The following is an 18,123-nucleotide window of genomic DNA, read 5'->3' on the forward strand; positions in this document are numbered from 1 at the left end:
CTCACCCTCCCCAAATCTGCTTTGCTGCAGTTCTGGCTGATTGCTGCAGGCCTGGCCCGTGGCAGAGCGGGGCTGGAGCGGATTCCTCCTCCCTGCTGTGCTGCACGCTCAGTGCTGCATCCCAGCAAATCCCCTCCTGCAGCTCTGCTGAGCCAAAGTCCCTCTGTGCCCTGGACCTGGGGAGCTCCAGCTGCCCCCAGGGCTGCCTGGCCCTGCTGCAGGAGTTTGCTGTAGGTAACCAGCGTGTGGGGCACCTCTGGCAGCCCCTGGCTAGCTGTGACCCCAGTGAGGGCAATGAATCCATCAGGGAGCTGCAGCGTGGGGCTCAGGTGTGTGCTGGTGGCTGTGCTGGGTTTGGGGGGCACAGCCAGGCCCCAGCTGGGTGTTTGGGGCAGGAGCACTGCACAGGGTGACCCCAGCAGGGTCCCTGTCCCATGAAGGTGCCCTGGGCTGGTTTCTCCTGCCCTCCGTGCTGCTGTGGGGCTGCAGCAGGGCTCTGCCTGCATCCCCCACCTACCCTCAGGGACTTGGCTCCTTGCTTCCCAACTTTCTTTCCTTGGAAAGCCACCAGCTTGCTGTAGTTCATCTTCTTCTCAACTTTGCTGCCAAAAGATCTACTTAGTAATTCCTGGAAGCCGTTGAAGTCCATTGCTTGTGCCTTGCCTGGAGCAGAGGCAAAGCCTGGTGTGAGTTCCCAGCCGGGCTCAGGGCCAGCTCTCCCTGCTGCCTGGCACAGCTGTGTGGCAGTGTCCTGTCCCTGCCCCTCAGTGCCACTCGCACGTTTTCCACCCACAAACCAATCACTTGTGGGTTATAAGCTTTGTGCTCAGCACCTCAGGCAGGCTTCCTGTCCAAACCCAGAAATGGCACAGCAGGCAGGGGTTTGGGGGCTCCAGTGCAATCCAAAGCTGGGCTGAGGGAGATGTGACATCCCTGTGACATCCCAGATCCCACCAGGAATGCCTGAGGGTGCTTTCTCCCGAGAGGATGGCACCATTGTTCAGTTAGTCCATGAGGGGATGATGGCACCATTGTTCAGTTAGTCCATGAGGGGATGATGGCACCATTGTTCAGTTAATCCATGAGGGGAGGATGGCACCATTGTTCAGATAATCCATGAGGGGATGGCACCATTGTTTAGATAGTCCATGAGGGGATGATGGCACCATTGTTTAGATAATCCATGAGGGGATGGCACCATTGTTCAGTTAATCCATGAGGGGATGGCACCATTGTTCAGTTAATCCATGAGGGGATGATGGCACCATTGTTCAGTTAATCCATGAGGGGATGATGGCACCATTGTTCAGTTAGTCCATGAGGGGATGATGGCACCATTGTTCAGTTAGTCCATGAGGGGATGATGGCACCATTGTTCAGATAATCCACGAGGGGAGGATGGCACCATTGTTCAGTTAGTCCATGAGGGGAGGATGGCACCATTGTTCAGTTAGTCCATGAGGGGATGATGGCACCATTGTTCAATTGATCCACCTTGAAAGTGCAGGGTTGGTAAAGGGAAGGCCTGGGTGGGAAAGGCAAAGCTGAAGGAAGGCACATGGGATACTGGGGATATGGGAAGGGATTCCTGGCTGGGGTGGAATTCCCAGAGCAGCTGTGGCTGCCCCTGGATCCCTGGCAGTGCCCAAGGCCAGGCTGGACACTGGGAGGTGTCCCTGCCATGGCAGAGGTGGCACTGGGTGGGATTTAGGGTCCTTCCCAACCCAAACCAGCCTGGTACTCAGTGAAAAGCTCAAAAGACACCCCATGTTCCATCCAGAACTGAATTCTTACCCCCATCTCCTGTGTTTGCATGTACAATTTATGGAAATGTGCGTGTCAGGATGGCAGTGAGTCCAGACGCTGATAAGTCATGGAGAAAAGCTGGAATAAATCAGCCTGCAACTTGCTGAGCCCAGTGGTTGTTCCAGTCGTGTCTCTCCAATGTTTCTGCACGGCAGAGAAGGTTCTGACATGAGGAGCCATTATGGAACCACTCCATTAATCTGGGGAGAGGGAGGGCTGCTGCGCTGAATAAATTAGAAAAATTGAATAATCCAGAGTGTTGAAAGCCCATCTTAATTATTTAAAGTACAAGTAACACTGTCTGGCTTGTTACTGCGTTGGTAAAACACTCGGAGGGTGCATATACAGAAAAGAATATATTTGAATATCACTGAAATCTGTTCTTCTGAGCACAAAACACATCTCAGAAAACCTGTTCTCTTACCTGGAATTTTTTATCTTAACACCCTGGAAAGCAATTTCACTAACAAAAGATGGCATTAGGATGCCAAATTAAAAGCTGATGAAAACAGGGAAAATAAAAGATCTTTTTTTTTCTTGACATTTACAATTAATGCCACAGAAATGTTGGTTTAATCAGACAATATGGGGGCTCACAAAGGTGAAATTGGAAGTTTCCAGCCCTGAATGCTCGTGTAAAAGTTAATAAATTCAGCTCGTAATCATTATGCACATGCTAGTTATAATAATTTACTGTCCATACCAAATCTTTATAAGCATTGTAATTAAATATAAAATGCACATTAGAATTATAATGAGTAATTAGGGCAACATAACTAATGTGCCTAAAAGTCCCGAAGCTCATTAAAATGTTAAAAGAGGAAACCTGCTGGAGCTGGAGCTGGAGCATTCCCTGTGCCCAGCAATGCCATGGGTCCAACTCTCCCTTAGACACTTGGAAGCACAATGGAAGTAGTTGGGATGGGGACCAGCTCCAGCAGGTCTTTGGGCTGGTTTTGAGCCGAACCTCGGGGGTTAAGTTGGGCTTCCATGTGAAGGTGTTGGGGAAATGCAGAGTGAGAACCAGGGGCTGGTTTGGGTTGGGAGGGACCCGAGAGCCCATCTCACCCCACCCCTCCGTGGCAGGGACCCCGTCCATAGCCCAGGCCCCGTTCAGCCTGGCCTTGGCCCTGCTCTGTGCGGGGTCTCACCTGTGTGGGTCCCTCGTGTGACACCGAGCCCCTGGGCACACCTGGCAGCAGCTCCGGGCGTGCTGAGCCCAGCTCCCTGCCTGCTCTCGGGGCTCAGTGCATCCCTCTGGGTGTCCAGAGCTGCTGGGACCCCTGCCAGGGGCTCAGAGACCCTGGCACGCAGCCCAGAGCACCTGGGGGTTTCATTGTGACCCCTGGAGCAGATCACCAGCTTTGTATGAAGACCTGAAAGCCACAGAAGTTTAAGTAGTGTAATAATAAAATTGTCACTGGGTGAAAAAGTCGATTTTGGGGTTTTTAGAATAAGAGTTTTGGGAACAAGATGGAGGGACTTGGGTGTGCCCAGCTTTTCTTCTTCTTCTTCTCTACCTCCATCTTCTGCTGTGATGTTGGCACTTTTGGATTGGTTTGGAGCAGAAACTCACTGTCTAACATAGGTGATAGGTATTGGAAAATTTATAATTATAAATATGTTATACATAGTTTATAGTATAAAGGGATAACACCGCCCCGAGAGCAGGCAGAGTGCCTGGAGCTGTCCTGCTGGACAGGGCAGGAGAAAAATTTTTATAGATAAGATACAATAAACAACTCTGAGACTGAGGACTGAAGAGCTCTGACTCCTTCTTTGAACGTGCGGGCCGAAACAGAGACTGTTCACGAGTCTCAGGGCTGCAATAAGCTGCAGCCTGCCGAGACCCTGCCACCCTCCTGCCAGCCCCTGCTGTGGGATGCACAAATCTGTGGTTCTGGGGACAGTGACTGTGAGCTGTGGCCAGGGCCAGCTGTCCCTGCCAGCCGTGTCCCAGGGGACAGACGTGCAGGACACGGGGAACGCTCCACAGAGCTGGAGCCCCCACCCCAAAAGCCTTTCCCAGCAAGGCACTTACAGCCCGCGGGGAAATTGCTACCCAGCAGTTCCTGTAACTCATTTCCAAGGCAGAAATTAGGCTTTGTTTGAAGTGCCCTGCTCGGCAGGGATGAGCCACGGGAGGGGATTGAACAAGGAGCCGCTGTGGGGACAAAAACCTCCGGATCTGAGTCACAGGAGCCAGCGCTGTCGGCAGACACAGATAATCACATTTTCCCTCTATCATTTTATTTAACCGTTATTTAGCAGGCCCAGAAATGACAAATACATTTTAAATTATTAGTTTTACGCCAGGTTTTCTGGTTAAGATCCCTGTTAGGTTTCATCGCGGTGTCTCGCTCAGCTGTTGATGTGTCTGGATAACGCTGCCCTGGGAGCTGTGGGGGGCTGGCACCCCTTCCCTCCTCCTGCAGCCTCCCTCAGCTCCCCCTCCCAGCTGCCTCCCTCCTCCTGCCGCCCATCTTTGAGCCAAGGTGTTATTTTGTCATTTCCTCGCTGGTGTTCATTGCTGCCTGTGCTGGGCTGCCCAGCAGGAATCCCTGCCCTCACACCTGCCGTGGGGCAGCTCCAGCTGTGGGATGTGAGGGAGGGCTGGAGCTGGAGCCTCACTCGTCCCACTCCTCCCTTCAGCCTCAGCTTCCTTTTAACCACCTTTCTGCTCCCTGGTGTTCGTCTCTGCCCATTCAGGGCAGACCTGGGCAGCGAGAGCAGCAGGGTTGGGGTGTGGGATCTCACCTGCAGCTGCTCAGGCTTCCAGGGCTGATGGATTTCTGGCTCCTTAATTAGAGCTCCAGGAGCACAGCTGCATCCCACAGTTTGTCTTTAGAGTAAAAGCCATAAAATAAGCTGACAATGATAAATCCAGGAGATGGTGGCTCCAACAATCTCTGCTTTGTGTTTCTATGCCTGTACTAACCAGGGATTTCCTGGAGCAGGGAACATTGATTTCCATTCTTGTTCTGAACAAACAGGAGCTGAAATCCTCCTCAAAGGGAGATCTGAGAAAATTTCCTCCTCAGAAGTTTTCCAGTAGTTTCCAAGCCAGCAGCAGAGCCTGGAATTGTTATTTGGAGCTGGGATGCAGCTGGCATCCCCATCCCAGCTGCCCATGAAGCAGCAGTAAGCTGCAGGGTTTTATGCACCAGCTCATCCTGAAACACATTGTCAGGGATGTTCTGCCTTTGTGTAAAAAACAGCCAGCCAAGCAAGACAAAAATATCCCCAAAACAGCAAGGAGAAGGTGAGCAGGCTCAGGGGGAAGCAGCAAGGTGGTGCCTCTCAGGAACAGGGGCCTGGGACGTGACTCAGGCCTTCACTCATCTCTTATTTGCTCTTCCAGTGGTCACATCTTTGACACAGCCTGGGGGAAGGAGTGGGAATGTTTCACGTGTCCCTGTGGATCTTATGGAGTCACAAAAACAATCTGCATTCCTTCTTGCGCAGATTATGAAGGAGTCACGCAAATTGCTTATGCCTGTATTCTCCCCTTCAAATGTTAATGCTGCTGGGTGAAAGCTAATGGATTTATGGATTGGTTTGCTGTAATCATTGGACGAGGAGGCTGGAGGCAGGGGCTGAGTGTGCCAGTCTGAGAGGCTGATTGAGGGAGGATGGAGGAGGGAGCAGCAGCTCTGCTTTGGCCCCAGGTGAAGCTCCCCCTCCCAGTTTAGTTAAAACCAGGGGTTGTGCTGAGGGCTGTGTTTGCTGTCCCTGGCCAGGGCAGCTGTGCTCCCAGCAGATTCCCTTCCTGCAGAGTGGGACAGAGCCCTGCTGGGAGGGGGCACTGGCTGTCACTGCCCTGAGGCTCACAGAAAACATCCCGACCTCTGTCACCGACCCCCTCCCAAGGACTGGCAAAGGCAGGGCCTGCCCGGGATCTGGGGACAGGAGCCTTGCAGAGCTGGGTGTGGGGCACTGCCAGGGTAAAGCACACAAAGGAAGATCCCTCAGGATCAGGAGGGTCTGGGATGATCCACACAGGATTTGGGCATGCAGAAGGCAGTGCAAAGGACAGGGATGCAGAGATAAGGCTGCACAAGGGCTTAGCAGTGTTCAGTTGTTGAGTGTTTCAGATTTACAAAGCGATTTGGTGGGGTAACAAATCAGTTTACTGTAATTACAGCAACGCTCAGCTGCAGAGCTGAGGTAGCTGCACCGATCCATAATCGACCCACACTCAGGTAAAACCTGGTGTGCACCTGTTTCCAGGTGTGGAAATAGCCTCTCCAAAACTCCCTGTGCTTCAGTGAGACATCCCCATCCCATCCCATCCCATCCCATCCCATCCCATCCCATCCCATCCCATCCCATCCCATCCCATCCCATCCCATCCCATCCCTCGGGGTTTGCACCTGGAGGAGGGTGGGGATGGGTGGGGGTCACTCAGCGCTGCTGCTCTGGGGCTGAAGGTGCTTCCTGTGGCCACCACCAAGCTCCATCCTGGCCACAGCCCAGCCAGCACCTCCTGGGCTTTCTCCACAGCTTTTCTGAGGGCTCCTGGCAGGGCCAGGCTCGGCTGGGGTGGTCCCAGGACCCTTCAGCACTCGGGTGGCTCAGCCAGGGCTCCTGAGGAGCCCCTGGATCCGGGCTGGGGGAGCAGCACCACGATGTGAGGGGAGCAGAGCAAGGCAGGCAGAGCTCCATGTGCCCATAAACACCTTAGAGCAACATCTGGAGAGCTGCTCGGGAAAAAATAAACAGATTTTTATTTATAAGTTATGTGGTTTGGTTTTTACAGCGTTTTGATGATGCACATAAATTATTGTTTAAAGCCAGAGAACGTAAAAAGTTCCAGGAGGAGGCAGTTGTTGCCTTTGATAATCTCTTTCCTGAGGAATTTGCTGTGTTTTATTTTCAGCTGGCGGTTCCTTCTGCTGGCAACTGGAAAACCTGACAATTGCTTTTCATCTTTATTTGTGTCTGTAGTTCTAAGCTCAAAAAGTTTATTACTATTTACAGTGTTTACTATTTAAAAAGACAAAATGCACTTACTGAAACAACTCCACATGCGGTGGAATGATGGGAAAGTCACTTTTCTTTGATATTTGTGGTTGGCTCATCGTTTTGGAGGTTTACTCTGTTAGTTTGAGGTCTCAGAGGTTTGGGGGTGTGTGCAGCTGATGCAGGAGATCAGGGACCTGCCAGACCCTCGCAGTGACAGGCTCCCCCAGTGCTGGGGGCTCCTGGGCCTTTCCCAGCGCTCCGGATTTAAACACTGATAGCTAATTGAAGTGTGCTGCTGGCCGTGGGCCGTGCTGGGGGACTGAAAAGCAGCTTTTTGCAGGACTGGATTGCTGTGTCTCCACGTCTCAGCTGGGTTTCCACGCTGGGCACATGGAGCAGGATGCGCAGTGTGGGATGTGCAGTGTGGGGTGTGCAGTGTGGGATGTGCAGAGTGGGATGTGCAGTGTGGGATGTGCAGTGTGGGATGTGCAGAGTGGGATGTGCAATGTGGGGTGTGCAATGTGGGATGTGCAGCATGGGTTCCCACACCAGGCACACACATCAGGATGTGCAGTGTGGGATGTGCAGTGTGGGATGTGCACCATGCACACACATCAGGGTGTGCAGTGTGGGATGTGCACCATGCACACACATCAGGGTGTGCAGTGTGGGATGTGCAGTGTGCACCATGCACACACATCAAGGTGTGCAGTGTGGGATGTGCAGTGTGGGATGTGCACCATGCACACACATCAGGGTGTGCAGTGTGGGATGTGCAGTGTGCACCATGCACACACATCGGGATGTGCAGTGTGGGATGTGCACCATGCACACACATCAGGGTGTGCAGTGTGGGATGTGCAGTGTGCACCATGCACACACATCGGGATGTGCAGTGTGGGATGTGCACCATGCACACACATCAGGGTGTGCAGTGTGGGATGTGCACCATGCACACACATCAGGGTGTGCAGTGTGGGTTCCCACACCATGCACACACATCAGGGTGTGCAGTGTGCACCATGCACACACATCAAGGTGTGCAGTGTGGGATGTGCAGTGTGCACCATGCACACACATCGGGATGTGCAGTGTGGGATGTGCACCATGCACACACATCAGGGTGTGCAGTGTGGGATGTGCACCATGCACACACATCAGGGTGTGCAGTGTGGATGTTTTCCCTCTGCTGGAGCACACACAGTGCCGCCACGTGCCTCAAGCTGGAGCAAAGCCCCTGGAGGGGCCGAGAGGAGCAGCGGCATTGGGTGACCTGCCTGTCCAGATGCCAATGTCCATTTATTTCACAATTCTTATTTTTCAGTTGTCCCCACAATTCAGGAACTTAAATCCAGCGGTGTGATGCTTGGAGGGAACGGCCTGATCCGGTGCGAAGGTGCAGGAGTGCCTGCCCCGCTCTTTGAGTGGTACAAAGGAGAGAGGAAGTAAGTAGCCCCTGCTCGCCCACCCCTCGTGTGCCAGGGCAGCTGCCAGGCTGGGGCTGCCCCGGGGTGCCCATTCCAGCAGCTTCCCAGCCCCAGCAGCAGTGCTTGGAGCTGCTGAGCTGCCCCGTGGCCATGGCTCCCATTGTGGCAGAGGGGAGATGGCACCAGCCTGACATCCAAAGGAGCTGCAGGAACTCCAGCCTTTGGAGGGTGGCAGCCAGAAAAGCACTGGGAAAACCCCCAAAGACGATTTCTGTTTAATTTGTCTCACTCACCTTTGAGAGCAAGGCTTTGAGGCAGTGTGAGTGGTGCCCTGGCTGTGCTCCCTGGGCTGACATCTGCAGGTCTCTGCAGCCAAGGAGGTCAGGGGAGCTCTGAACCCTCAAACCTGGCCTGTGTTCTGGGTTTGTGTGGGCCCTTCTGGGTCAGCAACAGCATCTCTGCAGAGCCCTTTGTTCCCAAGGCAGCTCATTAAACAGGGAGGTGTTTTGCTTTCCAGCAGGACATTCTGCAGCTCTGGGTCTTTGCAGAGCTCGTTTCTCTCAGGCTCACACGCTGCTGCAGAAGCAGGTGGATATTGTCCCTTGTAGCTGGGAAGCTTCGGGAATTTCCCAGCCTCCAAGTGCTGGGTTTGTCAGCTCGAACATCCCATTAAACCTGGGAGCTGGCAGGAGAATATTAATGACCCCTTTTCACAGAAAGCCATCTGTCAGCTCCTTCCTCAGCTGCTCCCCTCCTGCAGCACGAGCTGCTGTCCTCCTCCCTCTGCTGAGCTGTGCCACCCCACTGTATCCTGAAGCTTCTCTCCAGCTGATCTCCCCTGTAAGGACAGGAGTGTTTCTCTGCGCTGGTGAGGTCCATCTGCACCCCATTTCCATGGCTGCTCGTGGCTGTGTTGCTGTGCCCATCCCGGGGCCATTGCAGCACAAGCACCCTTTCTGTGGGAGTATTTCAGAGCAGGTTTTGGCACTCCAGGTTCAATTAGCAGCCCCCAGCACGCTGATCACCTCTCTGTTTGTAGCTCTGCCCAAACTCCTCCCTGCTGAGCACGTCCAGTGCCGTGGCAGCAGCAGGAGAGGCCAAGCAGAGCATTTCAGGACAGCCAGGCTGTGCTGCTGCTCCTGTGCTGCTGGGAGTTTCACCTGAGCAGGAAAAGCTCTGTCCTGCTGGCTCTTGCTGCTCAAATACTGGGCTCAATCTAGTGCTCCATCCTTACAGGAGCCGGGCTCTGGTGATCCTTGGGGATCCCCTCCAGCTCAGGGCATCCTGTGAGCTCTTGCTGGGGATCTCTGAGCCCCATCCCTTGCAGGAAACGGGGAAATACCCAGAGGTGGGGTTTTTTTGCTGGTTTTGGATCCAATGTCTCCCCTCTGCCTCTGGATGATGGGCAGCCAGCCCAGGGTGAGCACTGGCCAGCTCAGGATGGGCCTTGGCTAGCTCAGCATGGGCCCTGGCCAGCTCAGGCACTGCTTTGGTGCAGAGCTGAGGAGGCTCAGCTCTCAGAGGGAGCATCTCCATTACCCTGCAGGTAATTTGCAGCTGTGCTCCATGGCTGAATTTACTCCCTGGGAGTGCACACCCTGCTGGATTCTCAGCTAACACAGTAGAGAGGGTCCCATTTTTGTCAGATACTCTTGGGCTGGGACTCCTCTTTCTTAGAAATCTGGATGGATTGTTCAATAAATTAGCAGTGGGAGTTAGCCCTGCAATCATAAGTGTGTGTGCAGTGTCTGAAACAAGGCTTTTGGGGGTGGAAATTGCATTGTTGTTACTGAGATTGATGTGAATCCAAAAGCACCATTCCCAGACTCCAGGGATCACCTCATCATAAAATACCCATTAAAGCTAAACACAGAGGCAGTAACAGTCTGCACTGAGTTAAAGTTATTGCTCTTTGAGGCAGGGAGGGCTGATTCTGCTAATCACTGACTTGCCAGGAGCTCTGTTCAGGAAATTCCCACAGGTGCTGCTGCACGGGGTGGGGAGAGCTGGAGAAAATTCGGGGGAGAAGTTAACAAATCATCACAAAATTGTCCTAGAAACATCACATGGTTGGGGTGGAAGGGATCCTGAAGTCGATCCCATTCCAGCCCCCTGCCATGGGCAGGGGCACCTTCCCCTATGCCAGGGTGCTCCAAGGTGGATCCAGGGCCCTTCCAGGGATGGGGTGTCAGCAGTGTGGGTGGCTTTGGAGATTGCTGGGGATTCCCTGTGCAGAGCACCACGGCTCCACTGTGCCAGCTCTGAGCCCAGGCTGCTCCCAGGCTGCGTTCTGGGCTTGCAGAAATTAGAGCTCAGGCATTAAACAGCCACAGGGAAGAAGCCCAGAAGTCACCTAAATGAAATATTAAAGTATTAATTCCCTTTTCCTTCTCAAAGCAAACAAGACTTACATTTGGAATGACAAAGCTCATTATCACGGCTCCATCAATTATAGCACGGTGCAGGTATCCTGGGATGGGAGCAGAGGCAGGGCCTGGGGCTGGCACTGGGGGAGCTGGGCATGCCAGGGAGCAATCCTGGGATGAGGAGGGGCTGGCTCTGCCCTGGCTACACAGAGCAATGGGGAACGAGCGTGCAGGGGGCTGCACACCCCCAGAGTGCTGCTGTGCACACCCCAGAGAGCTGCTGTGCACACCAGGACACAGTTGTGCACACCCAGAGTCTGTTGTGCACACTCAGAACACTGCTGTACACCCCCAGAGGGCTGTTATGCACACCCAGAACGCTGTTGTGCCCACCCAAGTCTGTTGTGCACCCCCAAAGTGCTGTTGTACACCCCCAGGACACTGTTGTACACCCCAGGACACTGCTGTACACCTCTCAGGATGCTGTTGCAGCCTGGCAGTCACTGGGTGAGGCCCAGCAATACAGTATTATATAATAAATGCCTATATAATAAGTAATTATACAATAAATGACCAATGTGAGCTCAGCGCTGAGCGTGGCCAAGGCGCACACGGAGCACAAGTTCCCAGGAGCAATTCCTGCTCCTCCAGCTGCACACAGACACCCTGGGCAGCTGTGGCCAGGGCCTGCTCTGGGCATCGTGTGCTCATCCCTCTGCATCCCTGTGCAGCCCCGGGCACCCCAGGGCCCCAGCCCCGAGCCCCAGCGCCAGCCCCGTCCCGGCAGGGCAGCAGGGAGGGGATGTGGGGACAGTGACAGGGGAAGGGCCCCGGGCTGGCACCCCTGGGCCACAGCAGGGCACAGCAGGCAGGCACTCCCACTTGTTGTGGGGCAGATGTCACCTGGGACAGGGCACGGGGACAGCACAGACCCCAACACTCCACGGCTCCTGGGGAAAAGAGGAGGTGACCCTTACAGCTGAAATGGAGATGGTGCAGCTCAAACTCTGGCCACAAGTGTGGAGCTGGCTTGGAAACAGCCGGGGCAGAGCACAGGATCCCAGACTGGCTTGGGTTGGAGAGGACCTTCAACCCACCCAGGGCCACCCCTGCCGTGGCAGCGACACCTCCACTGTCCCAGGTGCTCCAGCCCCAGTGCCCAGCCTGGCCTGGGATCCAGGGGCAGCCCCAGCTGCTCTGGGCACCCTGTGCATGGGAACAGAACAGCAAGGATGGCTGGGAGTGAAGAACTCTTCTGGAATTTTCTGCAGGAGAGGCAGGAAGCAGAGGGACAGCCACTGGTGGGTTTAGGGGAGAACATCCACCTGCAAAGGCTGAAGGGGCAAATTCCCACCTGGCACAGAAGTTTTCTCTTTCTGGACAAAAGATGAATCTTCCAAGGGCAGTGTTCACCCCAAAGCAGGCACTGCAATCTCATTTTTCTATGTTTTTGTGCCCATGGAATGTGTCACATCCTCTCCCCAGCCCTGGGCTGGAGGAGCAGGGTCCTTTACAGCAGCACAGCCTGCCCAGGGAGGAGAAATCCCCGTGTGAGCAGCACCTGCAGGGCTCTGATGGGAAGAGAGGCACCCCCATAGCAATGAGCAATGCTCAGTCCACAACCTGCACAAGTGCAATTAATGACAGATTTGCCAAGGTTTTCAGACAGAATGGGGGAAGATGGCACTAATTCCCGGGATATATGATTATATCCTTCCATATAGCAGACAAAAATTGCATTCTTAATCCAAAGCTCTGCTCCTTATGGGAAATAGAAGGAATTATGAGTAATAACTGTGGCGAGTTTTTAATAACACGGTTCCCCTCCTCGTCTCCTTGTTTGATCAGACGTGGTTTGCCTAGGACAGCACTGTTAAATTGGTTCTCCTGCTTTGTCCTGGTGCCCAGCAATGCTCCCGGCATGGCTTTGGGAGCAGTATCCACACACCTGCATTTTTCCTGTGAATTTGGGGTGGGAAGCTCAAAGCTGTGTGAGAGGAGTCCTGATTTGGCTTTTCTCTCTGCTTCATTACCTGATCCTGCCCAGGCTGCTGCCTCAGCAGCGCTGCTGGAGCGTTTTGTCCCTAATTGCAAGGCTCATTTGCAGCTGTAGAGCCCCATAAACAAAACCACTGTGACAACCCTGGCTCCTAATCCTCACCTGCCACCAGCCAGAGCTGGGAAAGCACACAGCAAACTCCAGAGCCTGAAAAGACCCTCTTGGAATGACAAAGACCCTCTTAGAAAGGCTTACCAGGACCCCTTTCTGCCCCAGGGAGAGCATTGCAATTCCCAGCTGGCTTTGCCCAGTTTGAAACCCAAGCTCTGCATCCCGGAGTTTCTGTCCCCGCTCCTGCAGGCAGGAAGGGCTGTGGGTGTTTCTTTTCTCTCAGCTGCAGGACATTGAGGCAGCACCGTTCCCCCCAGCACCCCCAGCCCCAGGGCTCCCCAAAGTGCCAGGAATTGTGCTCAGCACAGGCACTGGCAGCTCGCAAAGAGCTCACCGTGCTCCCGGGGCTTTCTGTAGAACCAGGAAAGATAAGAGAGCTGGGGAAAAAAAAAAATAAAATCTTGGTTGTGGTATATGAGTTATAGACATTTTCTTTTTGCTTTCTAGACTGATCAATGGTCAACAAGGAATCACTATTAAAAATTATAGTACAAGATCCCTTCTTACTGTTACCAATGTGACAGAAGAGCACTTTGGCAACTATACTTGTGTCGCTGCCAACAAGCTAGGGACGACCAATGCCAGCCTGCCTCTCAACCGTAAGTAACGGGGACGTGGGGCCAGTGCTCTGGTTGCTTCCTCCCAGCCCCGAGGGTCCCAGAGCCAGGAGGAGCAGTGTGTTTGTTCCCCTGAACACCTGGAAACGCCCCTGTGCCCGTCGGGGCTCGGCGTTCCGCGCCTGGCGTGGCTGTTCCGTGCTGGGGAAGGGTTTGGGCTCTGAGCTCGGGCTCTGTGCTGCGTTTTGGGATATCAGGGGCTGTGGCTGTGCCAGCAATCCCAGATAACCCCCCCTGCCATGGTGGTGCAGGGGCACAATGGGCACAGGCACAGCTTCCTGTGATTCTGTGACTCTGTGATTCTGTGACTCTCTGATTCTGGGATTCTGGGATTCTGGGATTCTGTGATTCTGGGATTCTGGGATTCTGTGACTCTGTGATTCTGAGATTCTGGGATTCTCTGATTCTGCGATTCTGGGATTCTCTGATTCTGCAATTCTGCGATTCTGGGATTCTGTGATTCTCTGATTCTGTGATTCTGTGATTCTGCGATTCTGAAATTCTCCGATTCTGTGATTCTCTGATTCTGTGATTCTGGGATTCTGCGATTCTGCAATTCTCTGATTCTGCGATTCTGTGATTCTCTGATTCTGTGATTCTCTGATTCTCTGATTCTGTGATTCTCTGATTCTGTGATTCTGGGATTCTGCGATTCTGCAATTCTCTGATTCTGTGATTCTGTGATTCTCTGATTCTGTGATTCTGGGATTCTGTGATTCTGCAATTCTCTGATTCTGTGACTCTGTGATTCTGTGACTCTGTGACTCTGGGATTCTGGGATTCTGCAATTCTCTGATTCTGTGATTCCGTGACTCTGGTTCCTGCTCCCAGCAGCAGCCCCAGGTCCCTGTGGGGGCACTGCCAGCAGGGGCAGAGATCTGCCAGCGCGTTCCCAGGAGCAGCCTGGGCTGCAGAGCTGGGATGTGCCAGGGCTCTGTCCCGCCTGGCAGCGGCTGGTGCAGAGCAGCGCAGTCTCTGGGGAAGGCAGTGAGCAGTGTGAGAGGTGAGGGGCTGGATGCTCAGTGTGGGGGTTGCCCAGAGGGGCCCCCAGGTGCTGTTGGGGAGGGATTTTTAGCTGTGCCTTGGTATCATTTCATGCTGCTGGGCGTTCAGCCACCTGCTGCTATCCAAAGGTGTTCGTGGTGCTGCTCTGTTGTTCTGATGGTGAACAAAGAGAGACAAAACTCTGGGTGTATCCTACTCATAAAGATACTCCTCACTGCGTGGAAATGCAGAGCTTCAGTTGCTCAAATCCCACAATTATTGCCTTCCTTCCATGAAATTTCCTCATGAGCCTACTCCCCATATGATGAGTGTTGTCAGAGGTTCTGAATTCCTGCAGGAGAGATGTAACAGGCACAAAATAACAGGGAGCCTTTGCTGCCATTTATTTAATATTTGAGGGATCATTACCAAAGCGGGAACGACGTTACACTTATTTTAAACAGAAAATGCAAGTGAAAACAAAGGAATATTAAGCCAGAAGGAGCTGGAATTTGGTGTATTTGCAATTCAGAGCAGGTAGAAGGAAGGTCTGGCTTCATTTGAACAGAGCAGAGCTGAATCTGTCTCTGAGCTGCTGCCAGGATTTTTTCCATCTTAAATTGTAAGGTGCCTTGTAGCCACCCTTACAAAGCACTTTGAGAGGCAGAGGTTGAAAATGTCATAGAAGTAGCAAGTGCATCGGTACAAATCATAAAAATAGATGTTCTCTATCATGAAAGAAAGGGGAGGTGGGAAGCACAATGGTCTGAGAGAAAATTCTGGAAATCTGGGTCTGCTTCTGACCTCGGGAGGGAAATGGGGGATGTTGGCTCAGAGGTTTGACTCCAAGAGCAAGCTGAAGTGTCTTATTTTATACTGTGATTGTTTTAATCCAGCTCTCCAAACAAGGAGAGCTGTCCTAAAGGTGGTGATCTGGATTTTGGTTGGGAATGAGGATCATTTGGTGAGGTTTTTCCTTGGCTTATAATTTACATTAGTATTATCCAGAAGCATTATCCCTTTAAAAAAATGACAAAAAAAAAAAAGCAGCAATAATTCTTAGGGTAGCAGCTCGCTGAGTGTGGGCTCCTCAATCCTTGTGCTGTGAAACTCTTGCATTTATTTCATTTTGCTGGCAGGGAGAGTGGCCATATGTGCTGGTTCAGGTGTGTGCGAGGGAGCTGCGAGCTCTGCCCGCCCGCTGCAGCGCCCAGGAACCAAATGTGGCCTCCAGGGCAGCTCCATTTGCCACTGGGCAGTGCTGGAATAGAGCTGCTGCCCTATTTCAGGGCCTGGGGCACTCTGGGGCTGCGCTGGGGTCGCACAGTCTGAGGTTCTCTACAAATCCTGGCACTCCACAGGAAGCATCCTTGTCCTTTCCTAACAGATCCTGCCAGAGAAATTGCTTTTTCCATGGCTGGTTCTGTGGTCCAGAGGTGTTACTGGTGTCCAGGTTCACACAGAATCCTTGGATACACTGCCAAGAACTATGAAAAATGTAAATAATTGTGGGAAGCTGCCCAAGAGGTCAGTCGGGAGTGGCATTGGGAGGGAGGAGGAGCCTTGTGAGAGGGATGTGCTGGTATTTTCTGCGCTGGTTTCATCACACGAGGACTTCACTGAGCCAGCACCTGCCTGTGCACTCCTGGTTGGTGGCACACGTTGGGAATCTTGTCTCCAGCCTGCGGAGGCGCCAGACCATGCCCTCAATGTCCATGTGCTGATTGCCCCGTGCGCTGGTTCCTACAGGAGATCCCTGATTAAACTCGTGTATCGACGCTCCCGGTGCCTGTGTCAGAGATGTAAATGACGGGAGTGTTCTCCCCCAGGTGTGAATGAGCTCGGTGCAAATCCCTCTCAGAGCTCCCCAGAGGCACCAGCAGCAGCCCTGGGGCTGGCTCAGGGTCCCTGCAAAGGGGAAGGGTCCTGACCCCCAGCCCAGCCCTGTCCCCACGCTCACTCCTGCAGGCTCTGCCACCAGAGCTCGGGGGCTCCAGAGATCTCCTCAGCCACGGAATGAGGTCTCAGAGGTCCTTTCCAGGCTGGATGGAGGGGCCTGAGGGCGCAGCCCTGCTGCTGTCCCCTCTCCTGGCAGCGTTGCGCTCACTGCCTGTGACCCAGAGAGAGCCTCCACACTGTGGGCACCTCACAGCCCTGCCTCTTCCTCCCTCTGGCACCTGTCCCGGGGGTTTCCTGGGTGCTCCAGCCTGTGCAGCCCTGGGGGAAGAAGGGAGAGGGGCAGGGTTTGCCAGGAAGGAGGAGAGCTCTCGGGGTTCCTGTTAGAGAGCCTCTCTTTGCCACCCGAGAGCGAAGGAGGGGTCAGGATTCCTCAGCTGTGGTTTTCAAGGTTGTTTATTCTCTGTTATCTGGGACATTCTTTTCCTGACCTGCTGAGCTCTGTCTAGCAAGTTGGTCCGTGGCACACTGACCGCCCTCGGGGTGGTGTTGGCTTTTTATACTAAAAACTAGCTGTACTTTATTTACAATAATTTCCCAATACCTATCACCTATGTTAGACAGTCTGTCTCTACTCTAAACCAATCCAAAAATGCTACCATCACCTGTCACTGTAGGACACAAAACAACAAAACCACACACCGTGCTATCAAGGTGAAGAAAAAGGGAAGTTTATTTCCTGACTCCAGCATTTATAGATTTCCAAAAGTGACAGTGGATTGGAGGGTGACGGTGCCACCTCTCCAATGACACTGGACAAACCAACAGCCCATCAGATTTGTCCTCCTCCATGAAAGAGTGCAAAACAATGAGCTATTCACAGAAAGTGTGTGAGAAAGTTTGCTACAAGAATATAAACATCAGAAGGCTTGGAAAAACTTCAAAAATCAGAGTGACAGTCACTCAGAAGATGGAGTCTAAGAGGAAGAAAGAAGAAGGACAAGGCACACCCAGATTCCTCCATCCTGGCTTCTGAACCCCCATTCTAAAAACCCAAAATTCTACTTTTCTATCTTGTGACAAACTAGCCACCTTTCTACCCAAACTCTTGTGGCTTGAAAATCTTCACATAAAGTTGGTGATTGTTTCCGTGGGTTGAAATCAAAGGCACAGGTTCTTTGGCTTTGTGGCAAGGCCTCTGAGCATGCAGAGGGATGTGCTGGGTTCTGGCACAGAGCTGGGCTGTGGGCACAGGCAGGGGCAGGGCAGTGCCCTGAGGTGGCTCTGCCCACACTGTCCCTGCTGGGCTCCTCTGCCAGCCCTGGCCCTGCATCCCCCATGGGATCTGTGCCCTGCATCCCGGGTTGTGACCGTGCTCACAGGGGTCTGAGGGTGAGGGGAGAGAGGAGGATCCGACTCCATGGTTCACAAGGCTGATTTATTATTTTATGATATATATTACATTAAAACTATACTAAAAGAATGGAAGAAAAGGTTTCATCTCAGAAGGCTGGCTAAGAATAGAATAGGAAAGAATGATAACAAAGGTTTGTGGCTCAGACTCTCCGTCCAAGCCAGCTGGGCTGTGATTGGCCATTAATTAGAAACAACCACATGGGCCAATCCCAGACCCACCTGTTGCATTCCACAGCAGCAGATAACCATTGTTTGCATTTTGTTCCCGAGGCCTCTCAGCTTCTCAGGAAGAAAAAATCCTAAGGAAAGGATTTTCATAAAAAGATGTCTGCGACAGGCAGGCTCATCAGCAGTTTACCCAGACTTCATTAATTAACGTGCTGCCACTGCCCTGTTCACAAAGTTCATCCTTAAACTCAGCAGTTCTCTTTTATTGACTGAGAAATCTCAGTGCCTTTGGGTCTGTGTCAGGTTCT

The 18,123-nt window shown here is 52.8% G+C and overlaps 1 protein-coding gene across 3 annotated transcripts in view; it reads left to right on the forward strand.

The window, feature by feature from the left end:
- Positions 1 to 18,123, forward strand: part of NEGR1 (neuronal growth regulator 1) — a 185,498-nt gene that overhangs the window by 127,225 nt on the left and 40,150 nt on the right. For 2 of the 3 annotated variants that reach the window (XM_066555848.1, XM_066555846.1), the window contains exons 5-6: positions 8,096 to 8,216; positions 13,182 to 13,333. The exons of the other annotated variant lie outside the window; for it this stretch is intronic. In XM_066555848.1, the coding sequence (XP_066411945.1) occupies positions 8,096 to 8,216; positions 13,182 to 13,333 (273 nt within the window). The remainder of the gene's footprint in view (positions 1 to 8,095; positions 8,217 to 13,181; positions 13,334 to 18,123) is intronic. 3 annotated transcript variants of the gene reach the window in all.

The sequence above is a fragment of the Molothrus aeneus genome, chromosome 9, assembly GCF_037042795.1.
Source record: "Molothrus aeneus isolate 106 chromosome 9, BPBGC_Maene_1.0, whole genome shotgun sequence".
Classification (NCBI taxonomy): Eukaryota; Metazoa; Chordata; class Aves; order Passeriformes; family Icteridae; genus Molothrus; species Molothrus aeneus.